This window comes from Cinclus cinclus, chromosome 21 (genome assembly GCF_963662255.1).
Source record: "Cinclus cinclus chromosome 21, bCinCin1.1, whole genome shotgun sequence".
NCBI classification, from domain to species: Eukaryota; Metazoa; Chordata; class Aves; order Passeriformes; family Cinclidae; genus Cinclus; species Cinclus cinclus.
In genome coordinates, this window is record NC_085066.1 from 10,107,096 (window position 1) to 10,135,095 (window position 28,000).

The window sequence follows — 28,000 nt, forward strand, 5'->3', positions numbered from 1 at the left end:
GCTTAACTCCGAGGCACTGCCCTAAATTCTGGAATGCCTGGCAGCACGTATCCTCAGTAACTGAAGCAGTGAGCCCCATGCTGGAAATGCAAAATTAACTGCAGCCTAAATCTGGACAGTGGTGCTTGAACCAATGCCAAGATACCTAATTTCTGTGACTAATACCAAATAAGTATTTTCTTTTTAAAAAACACCTCCAACTTGGGACTTTTAGGGACTTGCAAAAATGATAATTGCCTTTTATACCCAACAAACATTTGGCTCTATAATGGAATCAAAGCAAGAGGCTGTGAGTACAACTGCTGGCAATTATTTTGACTATTTTTAATAATTTTAAGCAGAGATTTTTTTTCTCTATGAATTGAAATCACTTATTTCCATCTCTCAATGAGCTTCTTATGCTTTGCTGAGGTCCAATCAGTGCCTTTCAGAACACATTGGTGCTTCTAATGAACTTCATAAAACACCATGCATGACAGAGCAAAAAATTAACTTTGTGAGACCAAGAGGGTACAGGGTAAAGGTTTAATTTCTCTTGAATCAGCAGAACAACAATAATCCTGGATAATAATGGGCCACAGTCTTGAGGAAGAGAAAGTTCAGCTCTGATGTTGAGCCTGCCCCCAGCTCACTTGGCTATCCCACACTGACCATCCAACACCCCTAAGTTTCTCAGGGAAAAACAAACCAGAATGAAGTGGTTTTCCTTCCGGGAGTCTACTCCCCTCTCCTGGGGATGGGAAATTATTTAAGTAGCATTTCCTTGGTGCCATGCAAGAGATATGGAGCAGGTGCACTGAACGTGGCTCCTCTTCCCTGAGGTCCCATGGTCCATCCTGGCCAGGACTCCAGCAGGACCAGATTTCATTTCAGCCAGATCCACTTGTCCCCAACGTCAGCGTTGCAGCCAGGCTTGTACTTACGCCCAGGGAGCTAAAGAAAGCAGAAAGCTCAGTCAGAACTCTGGGCATGCCCCAAAGAAAGTTCTGAAGTGCCTCATGGTATGTACAGAACAAGAAATAGTTTTTTATATTGTAATGATAAAACAGAAAAATCAATCTCTCATAAAAGACTGAGCTATGCAGCTGAAGAAGGGACTGCAAAAACCATGATACAAAACCCATAATATATGTATGGAAACGAGGCCAATGATCTCAGCACTGCATTCCACCTGGATTCACCCAGCTCCTCCCACCCTGAGTGAGATGGGTCCCCTAACTGTATCATGGAGGAGAGGAACTGAATCGTGTTCCAAAACAGGCACACACGTTATTAAATATATGAAATACTTCATGCATGAGATACGGAGTTAATTACCGTGTGAAATTAAACCGTTCAAATGAAACTGCAGATTTAGCCTTTAAGAGCTGAACTTAACTTCATTAAAGCAAAAGCAGTATCTGCCTGCCTTCATCAGCAAAGCCAGAAACCACTTTTGGATGGAAAAATCCAAAGATTTTTTGAAGACTTTACCCAGATTTCAAGGGTAGCCTGGGACCTAAGCAGCAGCCTGTGAGTCTCAGTGCTGAAGCAGCACCCTTTGGAAGGTACTGACCAAGACCTGCCATGCCAGAGATGGCGAGACCCTGGTTCCAAAAGCATAATCCATCTCCAGAACATCCATTCCTACCTCCAGGAATGAAAAATAAATGGAACAGGGTACTTATGAGCTTCAGTATTGGACCCCAGAAGCGAAGCATCAGAAAAAAAGCCAATGAGTTTGGTGAGAAAGGCTGAAGCCAGCAAAGATGCTGTAATAAATCTCTACCTTTAAAAATAGGCTATTCCCTGGCAGCCTCTCCAAATAATTAAGCACCGATCATCTGCTCTGTCTCTACACAAACACTGGTTTCACACAAGACCCAAGACCTGTCCTGAGGATTTGTCCTTTCAAAAAAAAAACAAAAAAAAACAAAAAAAAACAAAAAAAAAAAAAAAAAAAAAAACCCAAAAAAACAAAACAAACATGTAAGAGGATCTTGTTGGGGTGAGCTGCCCCTGCAGAGGGAAGCAAGATGCAGTCTTGATAAAATCTGTACTCAGGCTGCAAAAATGAGCTATTTAATAAAAGATGAAGCCTGTTGTTTGGAGGAAGAGTTGTTTATATTCACTTGAATGTCAAAAAACAGGACACTTCTTTCCCTAAAAATCAAGCTGACAGATGACCTGACCTCCTCCACAAGGCGGTCCCCACCCTGCTTTGCCACAAACCATTTGTGATCAGTTTTTCTGAGGTTTTTTAATTAATTAATGTCTTGTCTAAACATCAGCAGAAACCACACAGTCCTATTGAGAGTCCCCCCCCACTGAGCAAAGAAGAGATGGGAGATGAAAATAAATGATTACTATCTCTGCCCCACAGATTTCCAGCAGTGAGCCAGGGAGGACATAAGAACTCCTGTGACCAGCCTGTGACACAAAAACAGCCCTCTCTGGTCCTCTCCATGCAGCACATAATTGGCCCTTTGATACTTGAAGAGATTCCCAGATAAGTAGATTATTAAAGCAATGGGAGATCTCTGGGAAAATACAGCCGTTTACAGTTTTGTTTCTGGGTACATCTGCCCTCTTTAAAAAGCTACAGTATCAACCCCAACAAAATTCAAATTCATCATCCAAAACAAATTCCCTGTGTGCCTTCGGTTAAAGACATGCGAGACATCAAAGCAAGTGTTATAATAAGTATTCATCCATAACTCCATCATTCACAGTGGGCCTTGGCAAAGGCAGGAGAGTTTGGGGATTTGTTACAGATAAGCTTTCAAAATAGCAAGAAAAAAAACCAAAAAAGCAGCAGAGTAAACAAATCCTGTATTACCTAGGAAGCAGAAGGATGGGAATTGATGTTCTGTGCATGAGCTGCACATGTGACACAGACCACTTCCCCAAAGCATGCTCTTCAAACCCCACGTTTTCCAGTTGTGACTGCAGTAAAGGAGCTGCATGCTTTGGAACAAGAGTGGTAGGGGCACTAGGGAAGGTGTGGGTATGCAGGGCAAGGGGTAGGATGTGCTGGTTCTGGTTAGCCTGGTGCCCCAGAGTGCACCCAACTGAAATTCCCAGGCTGCTCTTGGCCAGCACAAGAGCAGGGCTGGGAATCAGAGACCAGCCCTGAAGCTGCTGGGTTTGTCTAGGCTGGGCAGCCTGGCTGCAAGAGATGATGAAAAGGAGACAGCAAAAAGTTCTATGGGACTTGCCAGCAGCTGAGACGACAGAGAGGAACTGAATATTCACCTTGTCTTGCAGTACAAGTTCCCTGGAAGTGTCCTAGGCCAGGCTGAAGCACCCTGGGATAGTGAAAGGTGTCTCCTCCCATGGCAGGGGTGCTTAGATGAGCCTTAAGGTCCCTTCCAACCCAACCCAATCCATAATGTTATGATCACAGATCCCACCAGGCCCAAGAGCTCCCCCACATCCATGCAGCAGCAGGCAAGGCTGAGCTCCTGCCAGGTCACCAAGGAACAAATTTTTCCACTCCATGCAAATTGAGAGAGAATGAAGCCTTGGCCTGTTGCATTACACTGCACAGAACCCAAAAGTTGGGAGTAAGGATTATTTCCAGAGGGATAGGATAAAATCCACCACACAGAGCATGAAACTCCTGAAATGAGCTGTACCCACAGTTAGAGCCAGCTCAAAGGCATCAAACTGCTCAACTTTAAAAGACCATTAGGAAAAGAGATGAAAACAAGACCATCTCATCAGTTAAATTAAGAATCTGCCACAGAAGTGCCTGTCAAAACTATACACATGATGAAAAGCCCCATAAAGTGGCAGAGGCTGTGGAGGAGAAACAAGCAGCTCCAGCCAGCTGCTTGCTCCAGATCATTCCGCAGCAGGCATGTGCAGGTAGAGCTCTGGAGAACTCTAACCACCTGGAAAGGTTGTTGAGGAGCCTGCCTTGTTTTCCAGCCTTTGGGGAACAACCAGAATTGCTGGTTTTGCCTTCTGTTGCTGCACTGCGCTGTGCTGATAGCTGGGCTCCACAGCTCTAGGAGCTCTATAATTAGCCTGTTTGGAGCAGCACAGATCAAAGAGCACTTAAAAGTAGAGCCATTACTCTGGGAGCTCAGGCTCATTCATCAATATCCCAACCTCATCCTTCAATGGCTGTTTAGAACAGCCACAATAATAGCCCCTTCCATCACTGCTGAGAGCAGATGACTGCTGCTTACAGGAGAAATCCTAGCTTCCAAAAGGTTGGTAGTGTTGTAGGCACACAGCTAAAATCTGAGAGAATCTAGGAACACAGAGCTGCAGATATTGGCTGGATTCTAGGAGGGTTTGGTTCCTGTTTCTTATTATTCCTCCCTTGGTTCCTCTCTACAGCTGCACAAAAGGAGGCTGTAGCCAGGTGGGGTCGGTCTCTCCCCCAGAGTGACAAGAGGAAATAGCCTCAAGATACATGAGAGGACATTGGAATCAGGTAGTAGGGAAAAAATTCTTCATGGAAAGAGCTGTCACCCTTGGCACAAACTGCGCAGGAGTCCCCATCCCTGGAGGGATTTAAAAGCCAAGTGGATGTAGCACCTGGGGACATGGGTTGGTGGAGGTCTTGGCACTACTGGGTTTAAGCTGGGCTCAGTGATCCTCTCCAACCCCATTAATCCTGAGTTCCAAAGCAGCAGTTAAAGCAGGGAAGGGTAGTGGTTTCACCCCCAAACATACATCTGAGGTGTGCATGGCTCGGTTCCCAAAGGCCTGGCACAGACAGCCTCACTCCAATAAAACCCTCAATGCTGTTAACATCCATCACAGCCCAAAAAACAAGAGCATCCAAATGTTTCACTGAATTGAGGCTAAAACAATTCCAGTTTGCTGCAACTATTCAGTGGCTGTTGTCCTGCCCTTCATTCATTCGTTAGAAAAATAGACAATAAAAGTCCTTTGGAAAGAGAAGTACCCCAAGAGGATCAGTTACCCACCAGAGAGTGCAGGGAAAAGCCAAGGAACTAATCCAAGCCACACAGCACAGTTAAACACCTCAAGCACAGTCTAAGGTCCATGGAGATGTTACCCCCCTATTAAATTATATGCTAATCAATTTTAATTTAATAGACATCTACCCTGGGGATCACATCCCTCCACAGGTATGGGATTGAGAGGGGTTTGGGAAAGGGAGATGTGCTCCCACATAAAAAAGCATTTCCTTTCACAGGGACAGACTATCAAGTTGAAAATTGATTACTTTAATGCCAGTGAGATTTGACTGTCTTTTTGATTTACAGAGGTACTCGGTGCCTGGGACAGCAGGGGCCATCACATAAAATATAACAGACACAACCACCAAGCCCAAGACTAGAGAAAGTTTCAAGGTCTGTCAGGCTTATTCCCTACTATTTCTGGGATAGATATTCCTGCTAACTGTCCATGATACTTTTCAGGAGGAGCAGGGTAGAGAAGCTGCCTGTTCCTAAAGAGGGGCTCTCATACTCTCTCCCCATATGGACAGGATTGGTGAGAGCAGAGGAGAAGTGGGAAGGTGGGAAGAGGAGGAAATCCAGGTATCCTTCAGCAACAACTGTCATTCTCATGTTTTTGTTATTCCTCAGGTTCTTTTGGTCTTACTGATACCTAGCCAGGCAACATCTTGTTACTTTAGAAAGGGCTAAAACATTTTTGCAGTGATGAAAGAGAAGAAAGAAAAAATCCACACAAAAAAACAAAACAAAACAAAACAAAACAAACAAAAAAAAAACCCTTAAATTAAGCCTCTTCTAATTTATTGAGTGTCTGCTCTCATTCCTTCCTGGATTCAAGAGGACACAGGGCTGGGCATTACAGATGTCAAACACCTCCTTTAAAACAGAATTAGGAATGGATATCTTAATCCTAAAAAGAATGAAAGCTTCATCAAGCCAAAACAAAAAAATGGCAGGAGAGAAAAAACAGAAGGCAGCATCTATAGCAACGATTGCAAACATGGAGAAGGAAAGATATCCTAAGCTCCCTGCTCCTGCAAAGGCCAGAGTTGTTCCTGCTGTCGATCTAGACTCTGGCTTTCTGAAAGCTCAAATATTCATTCTGTAGCTCTTCTAGGAGATTTTTATGTGAGAAGCTCCCTGCACTCTCAGTGGAGATGGGGAACTAAGGGCCCTGCCAGCAGCCACCTTCAGCCCCACAGCTGCCAAGAAGAGCCAGGGCTGCCCTCAGGCCCCTCAGACCTGGGGAGTCTTCCTTTAATGCCCTCCCTCTGGGGCTGGTTGTGGCTTCCCATTGCAAACACAAACTCTTCCAGCACTCTCACTATTGGGCTGTGGGACAGAGCTGACTCATGCTGCAGGCTCACCTTCTGCCTCTCAAAGCTACTGCCCTGCAACCACCTCAGACCTGGAGGCACGGCAGACACTGGAGGATTTCCCCTGCTAAGGCTGCACCCTTATGGGAAAGAGTGAAGAAAAGCCTGGGAAAAGAGTGTGGGATTCCCCTCTGCTCTGCTTGCTGCTACACAGGACTGCAGGGCCCTGCCAGACCCACATTCCCAAGCCCCGAGGCAGGAGGGAGGAGGATGAGGAACCGGGCGAAGTTTGGCAAGGCAGCTGAGCTTTGGAAGGAGCTGGCTTGCACCTCACAGCAGTAGCCAGGACTTTGATCTGCTCAAGTTTTCCTTGCCTCATGCTCAGCATCCCTGTATTACAAAAGCAATCTTCCACCAAGGAAAACAGGGAGGGAAATGAGAGCCTTCTCTTATCTTTCCAGGCACAGGACAAAGAGGAATCGCCTCACACTACCAGAGGGCAGGGATGGATGGGATATTGGGAAGGAATTTTCCCTGGGAGGGTGGGCAGGCCCTGGCACAGGGTGCCCAGAGCAGCTGTGGCTGCCCCTGGATCCCTGGAAGTGTCCCAGGCCAGGTTGGGCATTGGGGCTTGGAGCAACGCGGGATAGTGGAAGGTGTCCCTGCCCATGGCAGGGGGTGGGAATGAGATGAGCTTTAAGGTCCCTTTCAACTCAAAGCATTCTGTGATTTTTTGATTCTCTGAATTCCAGCAAGGAGCTGCACTTTTATGTACACAGCAAAGCACATGCATGTCAAAGATGCCCTTTTTCCCCACTCCAGGAGATACAGCAAGAGTGTGAAGCATATTATTTAAGTACACTGATTCCATTAAACAGAACCACTTGTTTTCATCTTCACTGCAAACACATCTGCCTAAGTGCTCCAGCTTTACAGGGTGCACACAGAGTTTGGAGCATTATCCCTGGGGTTTGTGTGCACAGAGATACAGCAGTTAAGGGGGGAAGAAGAAAAAAAAAAAAAAAAAAAAAAAAAAAAGGATAGTCAAGCCTTTATTAGCCTGACAGCTCCTAAAATAATATTGCTTTCCTGAAGAATGAATGTGCTTATCTCTGATCTACAGAACCTGACTGAAAGGTTCATTCTCCCTTCCCAGAAAAGTGTCCTTTGAAGTTTTGGAATCCCTGAGCAGAACTCCTGGACCCTGCCAGAGGACTTCATGTTGTAAGAAGGCTGCAAAAAGCCACCTCCTCACACATGAAAAGTGCCTTTATGGAAGAAACTTAGAGGACAGCATTTTTTAAAAAGTGAGTTTTGAGTATTCAGAACTGTATGTGGCCACTTCATTATTTCATGGAAAAGCATACATACTAAAATCCTGAACTCTGAAGAATGCTCCCGCCTCCTCCTCCTTCTTGGTTGCTTCTAATTAATATTTTGAACAAAACCCAGCTTTTGCCTGGAATTTGTAAATCCCTGGAAACCACCATTATTAGGCAGCATGAATTGTGTGCATGGAGCTCTGAAAAGCGCAGCAGTTTGCTGCCTATTGGAGAGATCAAGGATTTAGAAGTAGTTGCAGGGGGAAAAAATCCCCTACCCAAATCATTGTATTTATGTGGTAAACATCATTATACCAACTTTAAAAGCACACATTTCCCACAAGGAAAAGTTAAACTTCTGTAATTATCCCATAATTAAGGTCTTTACTTACAAGTCAGTCTAAACTTTACTTACAAGTGAGTCTAAACCCTTTATCTTCAAATGCCAAAGTGGCAGCACAGGTGTGACCATCCCTGCACAGACACCGGCAAGGCAGGGGCCAGTGATTTCCTCTTTACAGACCCAACAACCTCCCAGCCCAAATCTGGGTGTCTGGAAGTTCATCTGCTCTCTGTGCCTGTGGTGGCTGGCCTCTTGCTGGATCACTTCTGCACAGGGGCCTCGCCTGAGAAAAAAAATCAGCCCTTCATTTGCTAAACAAAGTTGGAAGGGGGAAAAAAAAATCCAGTTCTTCAAAGTTTCAGCAAAAAGAATGCAATCCTCAGAACATAAAACAGCAGGTGGGGTAGGCTCTGTGCTTCTCCCTCCAGCAGCTGATGGAAAACAGGAAAACTCAGCATCTTTTGCATTGTGCACTATCCCTGTACGCCCCCATACCACTGAAGGCTGACAAGTGTCCAAGCACTCAGAAGAGAAAAAAAGAATATTAATGCAGCCTAAGTTTAACAGAATACTTCCTCAAACAAGCAACTCCTTCCGATTCCAAAGGACATTATCACTTTCCACAGCACTTTCCTGCATCAGGACCTACAAACAAGGCTGCAGAAGGGAGATGATACTTTGGCAATGGTTTTTTTGCTCAGCTTCAGCTGTCAACTAACTGGCATGGAGCAGAGCAATCTAAGAGCACAGCTTTCCTTCCCAGGTACCCATATTCCTACTCCTAAGCAACTCTCTGCTACATCTGCAAGGCAAGTCACCAATTTCTCCTGGCAGCCAGTTCCTGGATGAGCCAGGACATTCTGAGTTTCCTGCCAGCACAAACAGTGATGTGCTGCTGTACAGCCAGAGGAAAAAAGACTTTCAGAAGTCTCATCCCCGGCTCTCGGTACACAGCACCAAGGTCACATCTAGCTGTGTGTCAGGCAGCCTCAGTAATTCCCAGCTCCGCTGCAAAGGGACATCTCAGCCCCAAAAAAACCCTCTCATCTCAGGGAAGAAAGGCACTGGCAGTGCAGATAGATGCTGTGTGCTACAGACAAGGCATACAGCAGATCCTGCCCAAATCTATGGTGCACAGCACAGGCAGCTCTCAGAGGGAAGGGCTCCAAAAATCCTGAGCCCGAGCTTCAAGTTTTGGATTTAAGAATGTGACAGCAAGGAGGAAGAAATCCTGAAAGCAATTTCTCAGCTGGACCAGGGAGTTTTCAAACCTATTAAGACAACCTCAGATGCTTTCTGCTGCTTTAACCTTTAGCTTTAACCCTTTTGACAAGATGGAAAGGTCATATCTCAAATGAGGCAGAACAGTGTGAGCCCAGGAACCTCTAAACTACACAGCCAGCCAAGGAGAAACAAATTATGTGGAATATTCTGTCTATTCCAGAAGAAAACATTGGTAGTTCAGTTTCCAAACAAGTCTATAAATGTGTAGCTTACATTTTAATCTCAGTAAGAGACTGTATACTAACAGGAAAAGAAAAATTATGGTGCTTGGATTGTGCAAATCATGGTTTCTAACAATTTATATTGTATATTCTTCCCTTTGTCTTCAGGATTGCTTGGAAAATAATAAGATGAAGTGGCAGAGAAGATTTCAACCCAGCTGGAAAACAGAGGCTCACCTGTAACTTTGGCCATTCAGTATTAATTATCATCAGTTCCACAACTTCTCCAAGGAGCTTTTCCAATACCTGGTTGTTAGGCAAGCCCCACGTGGGGTGAAAGGCCCCCATGCCAGAAACCCATGGAGCAGCACCAGGGCAGAGCTCCAGGGATACTGGAAGATGCTGTCTCCAGAAGCAGCAAGGCAGGAGCTAATTAAAACCCTGTGTGGGAGCCTGCATGAGGTGTGCAAGAGCACTGGGCACAACAGGCTTTGGATGCATGCCCATGTGCAGAAACACTCTATTTAAAGGAACAGCACTTTGGGGAAGCAAGGAAGCATTCATTCCTCCTCATAAAAAACACCCCCTCCCTCAGCATTCGATAAGGAGACACCATGGGTTTACGATTTTCTTGTTTGACTTAAGGGATTATTTTAGATTTCAGAGGTCACAGACTCATCAAAGCATGAGAAACAGAAACAAATGAAAACCATTCATCCTTTAGTCCATATCTAAATATAACAACAACAACAAAAAAAAACAAACAAAAACAATCAGGAAGATAAAATCAGCTTATGAAGCAAACCATTTGCTTCACTATTCCTCTTGGAGGGAAGCTGGACTTTAAAAAAGGTGGGGATTTGGGCAAAATGAAGTTCCCAGTGGTAATGGGCAGGATGACCCCGGCAGCCAGGAGCACCCTGGCCATGTCTCCTGGCTGTCCCCAGCAGCACTCACCGCCCGGTACTCATAGTAGATCTTGTCGAACTGGGAGCCGCCGATGGTGATCTCGGGGACGAAGCGTGGGATGGACACTGAATCCAGCACTGCAGACTTGTCCTGCACACTGACAGGAAAAGGAGCACTCAGTTCAAATCCTGCCCCAACAACAGGCAGGTGCTGCACCCAGAGAAGCTGTGGCTTGCCCATCTCTGGAAATGTTCTGAACCAAGGTGGATGCAGCTCAGATGGAGCAACCTCATCCAGTGGAAGGTGTCCCTGCCTACAACAGGATGTGGGACTGCATGGGCTTTAACCTAAACCATTCTAGGATTCATGATCATCGTTCTATGATTAAAGAATACTTTTCTGTTCAAAAAAGCTTCCAGAGGTTTGGGCTGTTTCCCAAACATTTATCCTTCTCCTCACAAATCTATGATGCATTGCCCCTCATCCTTGCCTGCAGTCTGCTCCTGCTCCACCTTTCTGCTTCTCCATTTCCCCTCCCAGGTTCTTCCTCCTTGGAGATGCTCCATCATTCTCCTGGGACCCTTCTCCAAGAATCCCCTCTGGCTTCTGTGCTTTCTATAAAAGCAGTGTAAAAAACAGTGGTTTTATTCAATGCCACACACTACCTTGCTAAATTCCCATCCTACATGGACCAGTACTGAGACAGTGAGAGGGTCTGGAAGGAGACAATGTCTCCAGCATCCTGCCTGGGAACACCTAGAAGAATCTGCAGCAGCTCCAGTGATGGATCTCGAGATCCACCACAAAGCCACTCTGCACAGCACCAGCACTTCAGATATCCCGAATTTTAAAAGCCTGAGAAACTGCTAGAAAGCCTCCTGCTGCCTGTGGCTGGCCACAAGCCGACAGTGCCACCTGCACGTGGCTGGCAAAAACACATCCCTTCTCAGTCAGCACTGACCAAACCCTAAATTCAACACCAGAAACTCTGCACCTTGGGTTGTTTTCAGTGAATTCCATTTCTCAACAAATACTGACATGCCCTGAGCAAAGCCAAGTTCATCATCTTCAAGCAATTATTTTTACCCCCAAATCATAAATTTTGGGATACTTCCTCCCAGCAATGAAGAGTTCCAACAATTGAACTGGTTTGCTAACATACCCTGATATTCACACTGTAAATTATCCCACTACAGACAGATTTGTATGGAAATGCAATAATGCAGTCAAAGTTCGGATGGGAGAAGGAAAGGATAAGTGCCCTTTTCCAAGATCAGGATCAACACCAAAGATGCTTCCTATAAACTGCAAAATTATTTAACTTCAACAACATTAAAAGTGTATTTCACATGCTGGAAGGCACAAAAGGCAGTCCAGGCATATATAAAGCGTAACTTTACACACGGAAATAAGGTTTTGTGGTCACCCACTCTGCACTGAATCCATTCCTTCCTGAATATTAGCCAAGTAGCCACTTGGAGAGGACAATTCCCAGGCACAATTAATTTTAGTTAAGGGCCAAATGACAAACCTGCTGCCCCGAAACTTCTTTGCACAAGAAAATAATGAAAGCTACTAGTGGCTTCTCCATGTTCTCTGCACCTTCAGAAATAATTTGGAATACTAAGCAAAAGCACACCCAAAGACACCTGCCACAACATTGCCTGACCACAAAACCACAGCCACTTGCCAGGACTAATTCCCTGCTCAGCAGGAAGCATTTATGAGCACCTTTTATGTTTCTTTCATGTTTTCTCTCTCCTCCAGCAGAAAATTATTACTATTTATGCTTTTATGAAATGTTACCAGACTTTCCTGAAGGAGCTCTCAGCACACAGCACATTTACCTTCCAGATTAAGTTAGATGTTCTCAGTTCCTTTTCAGATATAAGTGACTGTGTGCTCCCAAGACTTCAAGGACAATAAATTTTAGCTCACCTAACCTTAACTATGCTTCTTCCACAGGAATCACCCTACACCAATGGATAACTCATCTCTTCTCCAAAAACACCTATTACACACTAATTCATACACTTTATTCAGCACAACTGCACAAGCAGAAGGATCAGGACTGACAGATTCCTACTTTTTAGAGGAGGAATTCCTGCTTCCCTTACAGGCAGCCCACACCAGGACACACACCACAAACTTCAGAGTCTGATGAACCTTGCCAAAGGTACAAGGTGGGGTAAGGAAAGGAGACTGGTTAGGAAAAAATAAACTAGGCAACCCAACAATAAAACCTGAGTTTGCATAGCCTGGGCTGTGATTTCTCAACACCCAAAGTCACAAAAACTTGCATGACAAGAGAGACCTAAAAGCATTCGCTGGCCTAAAAGCGAACACCACAAAACCATCCCAGATAAGCTCTGTGTTGACAGATGAAATTAATATTCCTCCTTCTGCCAAAGGGACTCCAATTCCCTCATTTGGCCAGGCAAAACAGGTATGGCATGGCCAAGGTGAGGCACAACCACTGCCTTGGTGAGCAAACATTCACCATCAACACTAAGAACAAAAACCACTTTCCAAAATGTTATGCAAGAAAAGGGGAGAAAGTGCAACAATAGCTCTTCAGACCCAGACAAGCCACTGCAAAGAGGAAATCACAAAGTGTTTCAATTGCAGCAAAGAGATGGGGTGGGCAGGACTTGGAGCAACCTGGAATAATGGAAGATGTCCCTGCCCATGACAAGGGGAGTGATGGGATGGGCTTTAAGGTCCCTTCCACCCAAATCTTTCTGGGATTCTGTGATTTTATGATGGAAAGAGAACCAAGGTGCTAAAGAAAATACAGGGCCAGAAGTTTTACAATTAACAGTTCATGAGGTTCTTGGAGTCCCCACGACAGAAATTCCAAAGCCAGGTCCAACACACCTCTTGCCAGCCCCTCTAGTCCTGCTGTTTGCAATCAGACATTAAAACAGGGACACTTTTTCCCTTTGCTAAGCAAAGTTACACTGCCAAGCAGAGCTTCAGGGTCTCTGTTCCTCACTCCCAGATTCTGAAGGAGCTGCAGGGACAGACCAGATTTAGCTGTGCAGCTGTCTGATGCAACAAGCACAGCAAGTTCCCCCCACGAGCTGACCAAGTAAGGCAGGCAAGGTTACACAGCGTGCAGCTCCTCATCCCAAACGTGATTCATTTTGCAGTACGTGTGGACAGATGTCAATGGGAAGAGCCCAGATAAAAACATGCCTGAGACAGCGCAGTGGCAGCAGAGGAGTTCCCTGAGACATTTAAAAAGCCAGAATGGTTTCTGCTGGAGAGGAAGGGAAGATGAGAAGAAACATCCTCTGCAAGATCCCTCCCGCTTCCAAGCCACAAAAGCAGCCCTTTTTCACCATTTACCGAGATCCCACAACCACGAAGTCAGGGCAAGGGAGAGCACTTAAGGGCAGGGAGATGAAAGGGATCATTATGCAGCTGATTGCCCATGGGTGCGGCTCACCGGTGTGATTAGCTGGGTAATTTGCATTAATCACTCCGAGGGCCTGCTGGGGTCTCCACGCATTAGACCCCATAGGTGTGCAATAAAGAAGCTCTCCTCAGCCCGGCTCACCCACCCCGCTCCCCCAGACATGCTGGTACAAGCTGAAGATGGAAGGGAACAGCAGGGCTGACAAAACCCCAAGAGCTGGAAGGTCAGCAAAGAAAGCAACTGCAGGTGGAAAACCAAGCAGAGCAAAACTTGGATCGGATACCAGGGGAAAGTGCCTCACAGGAAGGGTGCTCAGGCATTGGAACAGGCAGTGGTGCAATCACTGTTCCTGTAAGTGTTCCAGAGCCATGCGGGTGTGGCACCTGGGGCCACGGCTCACGGTGGGCTGGGCAGTGCTGAGGGAAAGGTGAGCTCCATGATCTGAGAGAGCTTTTCCAACCCAAACGGTCAAGAAGAGCTGCTGGAGCCTGCCAGGAACACCCAGGAGAGAGCAGCATGTGCCAGCACACAAGCAGGCACCGGACACCTGCATGCCTGTGGGGACCATGGGCTCTTTGCTTCTCGGGCACTGGAAAAACTGATAAAAGTATCAACTTAAGGTTCATGGACTCCCACTTGGGCTGATTGAATCCAGCATGCAATTTCAACGCGGCCGGCCTGGAGCAGGATCCCTGCATTTCTGGAGTTATCATGGGGAAAGACCATGTCCAAACACACACATTTTTACAAATAAGCTCTTCCCGGGCTGCCCCAGACATTGCCCAGGACTTCCTCACTCAGCTGAGCAAGGCACAAGCTCAAGATGGGCACAGGATGTGCTGTCACCCCTCTATCGATGGTCTGACAGCCCAGAATCTTTTGAAGAAAGATTCAAAAGCAAACCCAAGGAGCTGGGCTTGATGTTCAATGTGGGTCCCTTACGCGTAGAATATTTCATGATTCTGTGCTTTAAGTAAGCAGTTTATTGCTTTCTGGGATCTTCAAATAGCCCCATGTTTTTGCCAAAAGAAGAAATTATTTCATATTACCTACAGTGACAAGAGCCTTGTGCAGGAAATTATCTCACCCTCCTCCAGGGTTCAATGAAAAATTGAGTCCTTAAAGCAATTTATTCTCTTCTAAAACTGTGAAATAGAATTTTAATAAAGTATCTTAACACACTGCTGTAATTGTAAGGTTTCCTTCAACTCCCTCCTACTCAGCACAATTAATAATCCTTTGCCAATAGCTGCACTAGTGTGGAGCTACAGGAATACAAGCAACCTCTTCCCTCTTTGAAAGGAAGTCGGATTGTGATAACTTTAGGGCCTAAGTCACCAGATGCTATCCTCCAATTACTACACAAAGCATCCTCATCTTTGATACATAAAATGTACCCAAATCATTACTTGTTCCTCTCAGACACCACCCAGCACTGCTCTTCTGCAATCTACCTTCACTTTTCAATAGAAAAACCATACAATAGGATCATTATCTCTATTTTTTAGGGAATCATTTGAAGTAACAGCACAGAAAAGTAAAATGCAAGAAATATCACAAGTCTGCAAAAATGTTTAACCTGCTACTCCAATACCTGTAACAAAGTCATAAACTTAGGGGCAGACAGACAAAAAAAAAATGTGTTTCTATCAACCTGTGAGGCAACCAGAAAACAACGAAAATAATGCAATTCTTAAATTTTGTTTTAAAAACATAACTACACTGAAATTTCCACCTGCACATTCAATCTGAAGCTGCAGCAAACTGGGGAGCCCGTCTCACTTCTGGTATTAACAGCCTTACAAGTGCAGCTATATTCTTTACCTATGTATCTTTGTATTTTATATAAACAAAACTGAAAAATTAAATACTGTGTACTTGCAAAGAATTATTAAAATCAAATTAAATTCTATTCCAACAAGTCACTTTCCACTGTCTGAGTCTGATCTCTTCCAACTGGGCAGATAATGATCTTTGACAAAAAACACTCTTAAATTTGTCTGGAGCCTCTAGTCTCATCAAAGAGCAGTAAATATGTCACACCACCTTCCAGTGCCAACCACCAATATTACAAAATACAGCCCCACCTTTAAAAACTCATGGCTTTGAACATATTCCCTGGAATTTGATACCAATAATTGCTCAGTGGTTGGATGACATCACACTTACTAAAGTCTCAAGTGATGGAAAGAAACATCATCTTGCTCCACCCATGGCCCCTTGTCAAACTTCAGGTACTCGATGTCTTCAATTACCTGGAATCAGAAAAGAAAGCTCACTGAGGGGTGGTTTGAGCCAAAAAAAGACCAATGAAATAATCAAAACAGGTTAATTAAAGAAATGAGAAAAGCTTGACTTCTAAAGCTGTAGTAATAAGGCAAATGTCTAGAGATAACATGATCATCTCCCAGTTCTATTTCTGGAGGCTGTGGCCCTGCTAGGAGCACTGGGCACACACATGGAAGATCTCCTAACCTCCTGTGCTTTCAGTATTGGATGTCAGGGAATAAACTGGCTGAGAGGTGCCTTGTTGCCACATTCTTACCTGATCCAGGACATTCTTCCTTAACCTACCACTGGGGCTGAAAAGCAAAGAAAGTACAACCTCACCCTGAAGGAGAATGAGGAAGAAACGGAGAAGAGTCTAAATTGAGTGCCTTTTTGTTACAAAAATAGTTTGGTCAGTTTTATTCCCAGAGAGGCTTAGTAACACATTTCCTGAGATAGGCAGGGCAGCTGGTGTGGCATCTGCCTCCATGCAGTGTGGTTCACAGCACAGAAACTTTAAAGACACGTTTCAGGCTGGAAAACTCAGGCCTGCAGGAGCTGCAGCCATGAGTCCAAGGGCTCAGGATTTCATCAGCCATCAGCACTCACCCACCCATGAAAGGAAACACTCACAGCTTGGAACCCTTCAAACAAGCAATACCAGCTCAGCAAATCATTCCTCCAGCATCCCCAAACTCATTAACCCCAGGTTTTATTTACAGCCTGGTTCCACCAGAAAACAGAGCTCTGCTGCTCCAGGAGGTAATTGCTTATCACACCTAGCTGCCTGGAGCTGAGGGAAACCTGCCCTGGTGTCAGAAGGATACATTTCAGGTGCCTGATGAGGTGGAGACAGCACCTTGGAGCAACCTGTGAAGGACTGGATTGTTACAGCTCCAAACATCCCTCTCCAGAGACCTTTTCCATAGGGAAAGGACAAAGCTGAGGTCACAATCAAATTCCTGATGGCACATTGTCAACCCACCGACAGGTGAGCACATGTCAGCAATGAAGTGACAGAATGCTAAACAAAAAATCCTTGTTTTTTTTATATTCAGTCCACCACAATTATTCCCTGCAAACACTAAATCCCAGCCATTACCACTTAAAACATAACTGAGTGCTATTACAAAGTAGCCTCAACTATAAAGGTCCATTCTTACCAGAATTGTTTTCATGGTGAGAAATAATGGCTTGGACATGACTGAATAAACACTTTTGAAGCACAAACTGCTGGAATGTAACTCCAAGATAAGAGGAAGAAAGGTGTAAGGTTAGTTCAAACAGCCATTATTTCTTTGAATTATATAACTGACAAGCTGAACAAAAGCAGTTCCTTCTCTATTCCATTGCAAAGCTTTGGAAACTCTCTGCACCTGATAACAGCACTAATCACAGAACTGCTACAATAGGGCTCACAATGTGCTACAAGGGAAGAAGAATCTATATCCAAATTACTTTTGCTCACTGTTACCATGATGTCAGAAGATCTCTCCCAGCAGCTCCTTAACAATGGCATCAGTTGCCCAAACAGAAGAACAACTTCTTAATAATTTACAAGGAATGCCCTAGCATCCCCTAGGAATTAGCAGTAAATATCCAAGGCTTTAAAAGAAATTAAACATATAGGTAACTTTGTACTCCCAGTTTTACCCTCCCTATGCAAGTGTGAAACATCCTAATGAAGCTCATTTCAGCACCCATTACCCTTCAGCCACCACAATCAAAGTTAATTACAACAGGAAACCCCAACTGACCTTTTCAGGACATGTAAAAAATTATTTTGAAGCTGTGTATGTGTGCTATGAGCAAGCTAAAACTTATTAAACTATAAGGCATAAAAAAAAAAAATCAGCTCCCCAATCCCCAGGCAAACAGACAGGAGTGGGCTAATGAATACTGCTGCCTGTCAAGAGGACACACCTGTGTAAACACACACCTTGCAAGCCAAAGCCCTCCTGCCAACCCTTATTTCCAAATTTCTGCTGTGTCACCCCAAAAGGGAACTGAATCCGAGCAGAAAAGGGAGGAAAAACAACTGAATTATTCCACACACCAGTATCTACCACCAACTCCCAACAATGACAGACAGTATCATAGGCTGGATAATCTTACAGGGTCTTTTTTTTTTTTTTTACCCTTAATCATTCTGTGGCATTGTACTTTAACTTCCAAATGATAAATCCTAGCCCAGATTTGTCCAAGAAAATTAAGGACTCCTCTGGTGCATCTGATGACCCTATTTAGAGCAATAACAAGATTGCCGACCTCGAGAGAGTTGCTCCTTGAATAAGAGTTTCAGACTGACTTTAAACCCCAATTTAATGGATTAAAATCAAATCTCTAGCAATGGGGTTTACTACAAAAAAACCTAAGGAGGAAACAATCTGCTTTATTCTGACCACTCGGAGATGTGTCCAGAGAGGAGGACAGAGAAAAAACAGGCATTTGACTCCCTTCCCAACTTTCCTTTAATTCCCTAAGTACCCATCCTGAAACACCACAGCTCTCAACTCCTACCCATGCTTCTATGTTGTTGTCCAGAAAAAAAAAAAACTCATTGCTCTAGATTCTCTATGCACAACACAACCTCAGTTTTTTGTTCATTTCAGCCTGACGTTTTGTGTATTTCTTCTATTTATTATCTGCTGTCACACTGAAGCCACCAGCCCTTTTTTAGGGGTATAAACCCACACTACCCAACAGGTCTAGTGGTTAATGATAACCTTTATTATCAAGTGCAGGAGCACCCAAAAAAATCTGTCCACAACAACAGATGACCCAAAATGTGGCACATAACCCTGTTCTTATAAAGGGAACCAAAAGGCCCCGAGACACACAGCAGTGTACCTACGGGGGGGGGGGGGGGGGGTATGGAGTGTTAATTTTAGGACCAGGGAAGTCCTTACCAATATTTTCTGCTTCACACAGTCAACAGTCATATAACCAGAACTTGGAAAAACACCTCAGGCAAATAAAAGTAATTTTAGTCTGAATAAGGGACTGATAGTTTATTTATTTAATTTACATAATAATTTAAATATTAAAATGCATGATCTGAATAAGCTAATAAGCTTAATGAGGTACAGGCTACTGCATACATACATACATATACACGTATGTATATCTATCTCAACTCTCTGCCAAGATCACACTGCACATAACATAGGAGGAGAGGCAGTTTGGGCTGTGTGTAAGTAGGGCAGAAGTTTCACCTCATCAGGATGAAGACCCAAAAAGCCCTTGGAGACACTGTCCACAGGCAAATTCTCCTCTCCCTCCTCCCAAGTGGGGATGACTCCTTAGCAAGCTTCCATATAGGATTATTATTATTATTATTATGCAGCTAACATCATATTACTGTTAACAGAAATCTATGCCTAGAACTGAAACGGACCCAAAAAACTGTCCAGAGTCTCAAAAGCCTTGTTCCTCAGGGAACAGCAGCTAGAGAGAAAAGTTAATGATGGTGAAGCAAAAAGCTTCTGTCATCCTGTTAATAACCCTCCATGAAGGGGGAAATTTACTGAAATAAGAGAATTCTATTAAACTTACTCCCAGAAAAGCAAAACTTACCTTCTCCACATCCTCAGCTGCAGCTGCTGAGTACTGCAGAACTTCACTGCTCTCACTGCAAAGAACACAGAAATTGAGTTTCCCTGATAAAAGTGTTCTACCCATCCTCCCCCCTCCCCAAAAAAAGGGATCAAAAATGAAGTTAAAACGCACAAACACCGAACCAGAATCATTGCAAATTTTTAGACTGCTCCCAGCTGTTGCAACAATTCCTGCTGCACCTGAGAGCTGCTTCTTTGCTGATGGAAAGTTGCTTTTAAAGGGCAGATGGCCTAGATATCTACATAACTTCAGTTGAAAAAAATTTTTAAAAACCATACATGTGAATTTGTTTCCATTTAATTAATGTGGATACTTGCCCCCATTACAGCTGCCCAATCTCCTTAAAAGTAAGTGACATTTTCAGTCTAACCCAGAACTTCAGTAGACTTTCCTTCTTCCAAGTGCATGACTTGCTGTGAGCCATTTCAGGAGAATTTATTCATTTATCACTATTTACTCAGGTTGAGCTAGCTGAATGAATACAAATGCAGGCATCAGGATCTGTTAGTGTAAAATAATTTTTAAAAGGTAATGTTTCCTGGTTACAAGATTGTTTTCTTCATCAGCCAGCAGCCTTCAGAGAAAAGGCACTTGCAGAGCAGAGCCACAACAGGAGTTTCTAAATGAACCTTTCACACTACACATGTTCAGCCACATTCAGCAATAGCTGTTTGTGGCTGGAAAACCTGGAAGGCCTTGGAATAGCAGCCCAATGTGGACATTATATCAAACATCACACAGCAAAGTTTAGGAGCATGATGGAAAATTCCTAGAATCACAGATGGTTTGGGTGGGACAGGAGTTTAAAGCTCATCCTGTTCCACCTCCTGCCATGGGCAGGGACACCTTCCTCTATCCCAGGTTGCTCCAAGCCCTGTAGGACCTGTCCTTGGACACTTCCAGGAATGGGGCAGGCACCTGGAATAAGAGATTCTCCTCAATATCAGCCCAAGGGAGAGGTCAGCCTTCAGCAGAGCCTGACACCAGCAACTGCATTAAGGATGCTGATCAAATCACTTGATCCCATCTCTTGATTTGACTCTGCAGATTATCGGGGCTTCATTAAGAGAAAACAGCTGCTCACTCTGCAGATTATCAGAGCTTTCCTTAAGAGAAAACAGCTGCTCAGTGGAAGCAGTGCTGGATATGAAAGAGAATATTACCAGTCTTAAGGCTCTGTTCCAGGAAAAGAGACAAATCAAACAGAACCCAAACACTGTCTGTTCCAAATCACCAGGCAGTACCTGCCACAGCACCCAGCTCACAAATCCCTACTAATAAAAACATTAAAGACATTCATAACAAGTCAACCAGAAAGACAGCATCACTTTTAAAGCAAAAATCCACTATAAGCTACTTTAGGCAGCATCAGGCTGCTCCAGTTAAACAGCCCAGTAGCAAACTGCTTTTCAAGGAACAAGCAAACAAATTTCAATATGGAAAGCATGCAGGAGTTTGCTCAGCAGTTCTCTTTTTAGCTTGCCTATTTGGACCAGATTTTAGGCACCCCCAGGAGTCAGGGAATCAAACGAGGCAGACTTAAGAGGTAACAGCCAGGCATGAACACAGCTCCCTGTACCACTGCCAGCAAACAGTTAAAGGCAGCTGTGGCTTCTGCATCTATCCCAGACTGGAGCCACCCTGAGGTGCACAGAGCTGGATTCACACACTGCCAGGCCCCAGAGCCAGGGGAGAGAGAGACAGACCAGTGTGACAGGTTGCTGGGAGCCCATCCACTGCCAGGCTGCCAAGAAGAGGAGGTTGGCCTGACAGGGGCATTGACCAGGTACATACAGATGGCCAAGAGGTGAAATTCCAGCTGGATTCAGGATTCAGCCTTACTGACTGCCACAGGATGTATGTGGGGCTGGATGTGATACAGACAACAAGCAGCAGTTGTCTCCCAACCAGTGACTGCACCAGCTTGCCCTCACAGGGATGACATTCCCAAGGCTTCCCAGTCCCTTCTAGGAGCCGTGTGCTGGCTGTGGGGACACATAGGGAGGCTGTTGGCCACCCCTGACACCAACCCCTGCCTGCATGAGTGACAAGCTCAATATCGAGTTATCCACTTCAGTAGCTGACAGAGCCATCACACTGACCTACCTGGGGAGATGGATCAAGTACCACAGGGGCACACATAGGCTACAAAACACCTGGGAATCTACTCTGATTTCCATCAGCCTCCTGCACACACCAGGACTTACACACTTAATTCATCTGATACCCTTTGAGAGTTTCCCTTCCAGAAGTATAAGGGACCACAATTCTGCTTTTAGATTTTTAGGAGGATTTTAATTTTCCTAGAGCTCCTCTAAAAGAATTGGGAGAGCTGGCAAGCTCTGTTTTATCCCAGGTTTACAGGGCACACACTTTTGCTTCCCAGACTGAGGAAGAGAGGGAAGCCCAGAGAGATACAGGACACAAGGAATGGCTTCCCATTGCCAGAGGGTAGGGATAGATGGGATACTGGGAAGGAATCCTTCCCTGTGAGGGTGAGGAAGCCCTGGGACAGGGTGCCCAGAGAAGCTGTGGCTGCCCCTGGATCCCTGGAAGTGTCCGAGGCCAGGGTGGACTTTGGAGCAACCTGGAACAGTGGAAGGTGCCCCTACCCATGGCAGGAGGTGGAATGGGTGAGCTTTAAGCTCCCTTCCAACCCAATCCATTCTGGGATTTTGTGACAACTGAAAAGACTTTCTGAGGAAAGAAATGCCCTAAAGCTTCCCAAAAACACCTAGAAAAGCTTGTATTGCATCACTCTCTCCTAAGGTCGTGCAAACACATACAGCCATAGTTGTGGCATTCTCCACATCACTCCTGAACCCATTTTAATCTTCCAATGGTGGCATCAGGGTGCTAGGATGGCAGAGGTAGCTACACTCACACAGTTGTTATGCTGTGAATGCAGCACCCCTTCATTAGGGCACAATAGTGTATCCTGTATCACAAGGAGGATTTCTGCACATGATTTGCTGATATTGGCAGAGATTTTAAGGTTTGCACACATTTTTCCTCAAAGACCTAAGAGGCAAAACATTTGGCTTTGCTAACCTGATCTCTGGTAGGAAGGTCCTCTTGTAAGCATCCTCAATGCTCTGGAGATAGGAAGGAGACACCTTTTTCTCATATGGCTACAAACAAACAGGCAGAAAAAGTTGTGGAATTAGCTTCCTTTCTTTTCCCACTAGCACAGACTCCAAGGGTTCACTCTGGGTAAGAGTCAAACTTCCAAGTGAACCACATGCACATCAGTGAAAGCTTCAAATAATTAAGGCACTTGGAATTCCTTACGTGCCATAAAATATCTAGAGCAGCCCTCAGCTTTCCAAGCTTCATCCCTGCTAAGTCCATATTCCAGGGAGCTGCAACAGTCACACAGAACACAGGAGAAGACTGAGTACACCTTTTCCATAAGGAGTCCAAATTTGCACCTATTCCCATAGTTTCAGACAAGTGCATGGGCAGACACCCACTCCAAATTCCTGTGAAATTTCATGGATATCATCCCTGCTGTTAACCATCTTGTTTTCCACACAGTCTACTTTCAATGCCACATTTGCAAAACACCAGGAATTCCTCTGGTCTACCATGTGTTCCCCAAACAAGCCCTACAAAGCTCAGCACTGCCACAAAAAGGCACAAATTGCTATGTCAGCAATTTCTGTCCAAATATTTCAAAAATGTCACCTATTTTCATGCTCACAAGAACTAAAAACTCACAAGTTCCCCCAATACAACAACTTCTTAACTGAGAATTTTCTAATAAATCAAAGCTTTCTTTTAATCTATCAGGTTTCCCAGAGCTAAACTGCATTTCCCACAGCCTTTGAACAGGCAAAACAAATACCTTTTAATCCTCATAATAGATCTGCAAATATCTAAACATCAAATAAAGGCCAGGGGGGAAAGCCCCAAATTACAAACCCTATTTAGATTAGTCATTCCCAAAAGCACCCTACAGCTTTCCTGAGCCAAGACGAGTTCAATAACGCAGTCATCCAGCAGTGATTTGCTGGATTTCAGGGAGTTTAGTGAACCTGCTGATCCCAGATGACTCACAAATGAACCCCAGCACAGGTGTGAGGAAGCAGTCAACTGGGAAGCAGAAGCCAGGGAGCCCAGCTGGGCTCCTGCCACTCAGGAATAAGAAATGCATCATCTCTAAGTGCATTGCAAGAAGCACATCACCTGCCCACAGCTCCTGAAGTGGCAGCTACACAGCCTGGTATAAAACTGACCTGCTCTTACAAAAATTCTCATTCCACAAATGACAACATATTGATGCAGTCACAAAGTTGATTTTTTGCTTCTTTTAAAGCAAACATACAAGAATAGCCACAGAGTCACCACCACCACACAGATCTCACACTTCAGAGGACAAGCAGCTCCTCAGAAGAAGAATTCAGCAGCAAACCCCACAGGACTGACACATAAGGTGTGATTACAGCAGACATTAGCAGGCAGCAGTTGTGAGAGACAAGTAATAATAAAGGCAAAGAGATAAATGGGCAATAATCAGAGGTCAAATTACCTTGCCTTTCTCTTGAATCCTCTTCTGCACCTCTAGGACAGGCATATCTATATAAATGACCAAGTGAGGTGGCAGCAACTCAGAAATGCTGATCTCTTTGACCTCTTTGTAGTGATCAAGGCCTGTGAAAAACACAAATAAATCACATTTTCCACCTCTGTATTTGCAGTCTCTTCTTCTGGGCTCAGAGAAAGTTTAGGTTACGCTTTTCCTCAAACAGAATTCAGGAATTTTACAGAATAAACTATGGCCTGAGAAGTTCCATGCACTGAGATCTAAGAATCTAAACCCAGTTATATCAAAGAGGGACTTTATTCCTGACTCGGGTTCAGAGGAATCTCAGCTTTTCCTCCACCATTTAGAGACAATAGGCAGCAGTAGCTCTGATCAAGATGTTTGCTCCCTAGGGATCCCAGTACAATCCAAATTCTGTATTAAATTGTGGGTTGCTGGGCTTTGCTACCTCAGCAGTACAGAGCAGGAAGACACGTAGATGATTATAACCAGCTTTCAAAGTTACCCAGCAACTTACAGCAGGTGGTAAAAAGCAAACACACGCTTCTTAAATCCAACTGCAAAACCAGGAAGCAATCAAGAAAACAGTTGCATCCACCTCAGGAGCAGCCAAAAGAACAGATTTACTCAGTGCCCATAACCCTAAACCCAAACACTCAGGTTGGGAGGAACATTCCAAATCACCTGGTTCAAAGCTCTGCTGAGAACTCCACCCACAACATTCTAAGTATCTCCACGGGGGAGATCCCAGGTGATTTGCTCCACGGTTTGTCTCCCTCCATAGTGAAAAAGGCTTTTTCCTTACAAATGAAACATTTTGCATTTCAATTTATCTCTTGTCCTCTCACTGCCACTAAGACCAGACTGGCTCCACCCAGCAACACATGAATACTGAGTATTTAAAGAAGTCCCTCCTTCCAAGCAGGATTTTTTTTTTTTTGTTTCTTTTTTAAAGTAAAGTAAACTACCAGACTTCACAGAGATTATGGCAAAACAGCTTCCTTTTGCTGGCAGGAACTCACATCTCCTGTGGACATATCCCTGCTTTAACATGGCATCCAGGAACACAAAGTCGCTATAGGGAGAGCGCTCCAGCACCACGCCTTGACCTGCAAGGGAAAACAGGCTCCAGGTTGGAACAAAAGGAGCTGCAAGGTCCCTTCCAACTCCAAGCATTCTGTGACTCCCCAACCTGTGCTGAGCAAGTGCTCCAAGGCATCGGTGTACTGCAGGACACGGTTCCCAAAGATCCAGGACTGCATACGGTACGAGTGTCCATCGGGAGACTTGGGGTCCGTGTAGAACTTCTCCAGGTTACAGAAACCATTGAACTTGTCAGGCAGCAGCTGCCCACCCCCCGAGATCCTGTCCTGGTAGTGGATGTCTGCCTCAGGGAAGTGCTTCATTCCTGACAAGGAGAAGAACCCCACAGCAGAAATAAGCTGCGCTCAGTTGCAGCAAACACCTCCTCAGCTACTGAACACACACCTGTTCCTTGTTCCTGTTCCCAAACAGCCCCAACCCCTCTGGGCAATGAACCCAAACTCTGCCACTGCCCAAGGAGAGCTCAGCTGTTCCAAGAACAACCATGTGGAAAATCCAAGCTCTCCAGGAGCACACCGATTCCATTACAAGTGAAGCTTCACTCACAATAAATGCCCATCCCAAACTTCACCCACAAAAACTCTCCCCACTCCCTCTGGCATGTCCCAGTCCAGAACTGCTGCTCAGAACTCCCTCTGCACAAGACTCACATTAAACTCTGTCAGCTCTCAGACAAACATTCCAGTGAGACATACCCAGCTTTTCTGCTATTTGCTGGGCCAGCTTGCCCTTCCCAGAGGACAGATTGCCCTCCACCGTGAAGACTTTGCTGTGCTCTGTGAACTTCTTGCTGGCCCTGTCTCCCAACATATAGGCCAGCCACCCATATTGCAGGCTCTGCTCAGGGCTGGTATGGATTCTTGCCTGGAGGAGAATACATGGAAATCAGTAGATTTGGAGGGGTTTTTAGCTGAAAACACACCTTTTTCAGACACACAGACAGGACACACTCTTACACATCTAACACAAAGAATTTTTACGCAGTAACCTCAGCACTGTCATTTCAACTTAGCAGCTGCAGCAGTGGTTAGGCTGGGAAGCTGATCATGAAATTAAAGGCTGAGAGGACAGAAAGCATGGAACAATTTTCAGTCTGAAGGCCAGAGATACAACACACCCAGAGCTCCCAAGAGAGACATCACATCCGACTTTTGCTTGTATTTTGTGTGGTTTTGGGCATATAATAACACTAAACCCACTCTCAGGAGAGTTACACTTTTATTTCAATATGGCTCAGTAGGCAAAAGTCTGGACTTGGTAACCCTGGATGCCTTTTTCAGCCTTAACTATTCCACGATCTCTGAGAGGTGGCAAGAAGGTTCCCCTTGGCTGTGGGCTGAAGGCAGGATCTTTCTGAGCCCTACTCAGGGCCTGCCACAGACCCTGGTATACACTGTACAAACCTCATTCTGCAGCAGTGCAGCGGTCCCTTACACACAGGGACGTTCATTTCTATTGAACACTCCTTTCCTCGCAGCACCACAGCCACAATCAAAGATCGTTACACTCCACTCTCCCGCATTTGCCCCAGTCTGCCTCGCATTTAGCCACCCTTCCCAGATCTCTGCTGGGAATATCCCTTTCCAAGGGACAGGACAGGACAGCCCAGCCCAGCCCCGGGGAGAAGCATACCCGGCCCCAGGTCGTCTCTGCTCACCCACCCCCGGCAGGACAGAGCTCTGGACAGAGCCCTGCCCGCTCACCCCCCGCAGGACGGAGCCCAGCCCACTCACCCCAGGCAGGACGGAGCCCAGCGCGGCGCTGCCCGGCTTAGAGCTCCCCCACCGGCCCCGTGCGACCGCGACCCGGACGAGCCGGGACACCCACAAGGACATGGCGGTGCCGGGCGGAGGTCGGCGGCGCGACGTGATGACGTCAGGAGGAGAGGCGGTGCTCCGGGGTGACGAACTCTGGGAGGCCACGCCCCCAAGTCACGCCCCTCGCGAAAGGTCACGCCCACGGCCCGGGTGGGCTCAGGCGGGAGAGGGGATAGTGGGGACAGTGGGGATAGGGACAGCGGGGACGGGGACAGCGGGGATAGGGGGTCTAGCGGGGACAGGGACAGAGACAGCGGGGACGGGGACCGGGGGGATAGCGGGGATAGGGGGACAGCGGGGATAGGGGGACAGCGGGGATAGGGGGACAGCGGGGATATGGACAGCGGGGATATGGACAGCGGGGACATGGACAGCGGGGATATGGACAGCGGGGACATGGACAGCGGGGATAGGGGGCACAGCGGGAATAGGGGGCACAGCGGGGATAGGGACGACAGCGGGGATGGGGGGACAGTGGGGACAGGGACAGCGGGAACAGCGGGGATAGGGGGGACCGGGAACCACCGGGATAGGGAGCAGGCGGTCTAAAGGGCGGGCTGGCTGGGGGGCAGGCTGGATAAGGGGCAGCCGGGTTAGGGAGCAGGGATAAGGCACAGACGGGATGCCGGCACTGTATCTGCCCGCAGGTCCCCGCAGGAGGGAGCCTGGACTACGTCTGTTTCCAATACCTGCACATCCAGTTGTGCCAATTCCCCCTGCAGCCTGCTTCGGGTGCTTGACCGACACCTCCAAGCTTTTAGGCTTGGAATACGTGCAGTAATCCCAACCCTTATTTAAAAGCAATGTTAAATTACTGGGCCAGGAAAGGTCATAATCAAACGTTTTGCGCGTTTCCCATTGCAGTGACATCAGCTCTGCTGACCTGCCACATTTGTGACACCATTAGTGGCTTCTGCTTTGCCCTCTGGCAAGAAGCAATCAAGTTGCATTTCAAGGATTTATCCATGG

General features: G+C 45.8%; 1 protein-coding gene across 3 annotated transcripts; it reads right to left on the bottom strand.

Moving 5' to 3' along the window:
• Nucleotides 1–511: 511 nt before the first annotated feature.
• Nucleotides 512–27,061, bottom strand: NDUFA10 (NADH:ubiquinone oxidoreductase subunit A10). Of its 3 annotated transcripts, XM_062506673.1 has the most exons (10): nucleotides 26,948–27,061; nucleotides 25,910–26,078; nucleotides 25,303–25,518; nucleotides 25,133–25,219; nucleotides 24,096–24,217; nucleotides 22,616–22,695; nucleotides 19,523–19,577; nucleotides 15,848–15,933; nucleotides 10,306–10,414; nucleotides 512–933 (listed from the first exon to the last, which is right to left on the bottom strand). In XM_062506673.1, the coding sequence occupies exons 1-10, from the start codon at nucleotides 27,047–27,049 to the stop codon at nucleotides 865–867; spliced, it is 1,095 nt and encodes a 364-aa protein (XP_062362657.1). In that variant the 5' UTR covers nucleotides 27,050–27,061; the 3' UTR covers nucleotides 512–864. The 3 variants fall into 3 exon arrangements, with proteins under 3 accessions (XP_062362657.1, XP_062362660.1, XP_062362658.1); XM_062506676.1 differs by lacking the exon at nucleotides 25,303–25,518; XM_062506674.1 differs by lacking the exon at nucleotides 10,306–10,414.
• Nucleotides 27,062–28,000: the final 939 nt, after the last annotated feature.

Excerpts from the sequence above, each read along its gene's own strand:
- NDUFA10 (XM_062506673.1), bottom strand. The coding sequence starts at position 27,049 with ATGTCCTTGTGGGTGTCCCGGCTCGTCCGGGTCGCGGTCGCACGGGGC. Across the intron at positions 25,220-25,302 it reads GGAGCACTTGCTCAGCACAG|GTCAAGGCGTGGTGCTGGAG; the intron begins GTTGGGGAGTCA and ends TTTCCCTTGCAG. Across the intron at positions 24,218-25,132 it reads GGGATATGTCCACAGGAGAT|GCCTTGATCACTACAAAGAG; the intron begins GTGAGTTCCTGC and ends TGTTTTTCACAG.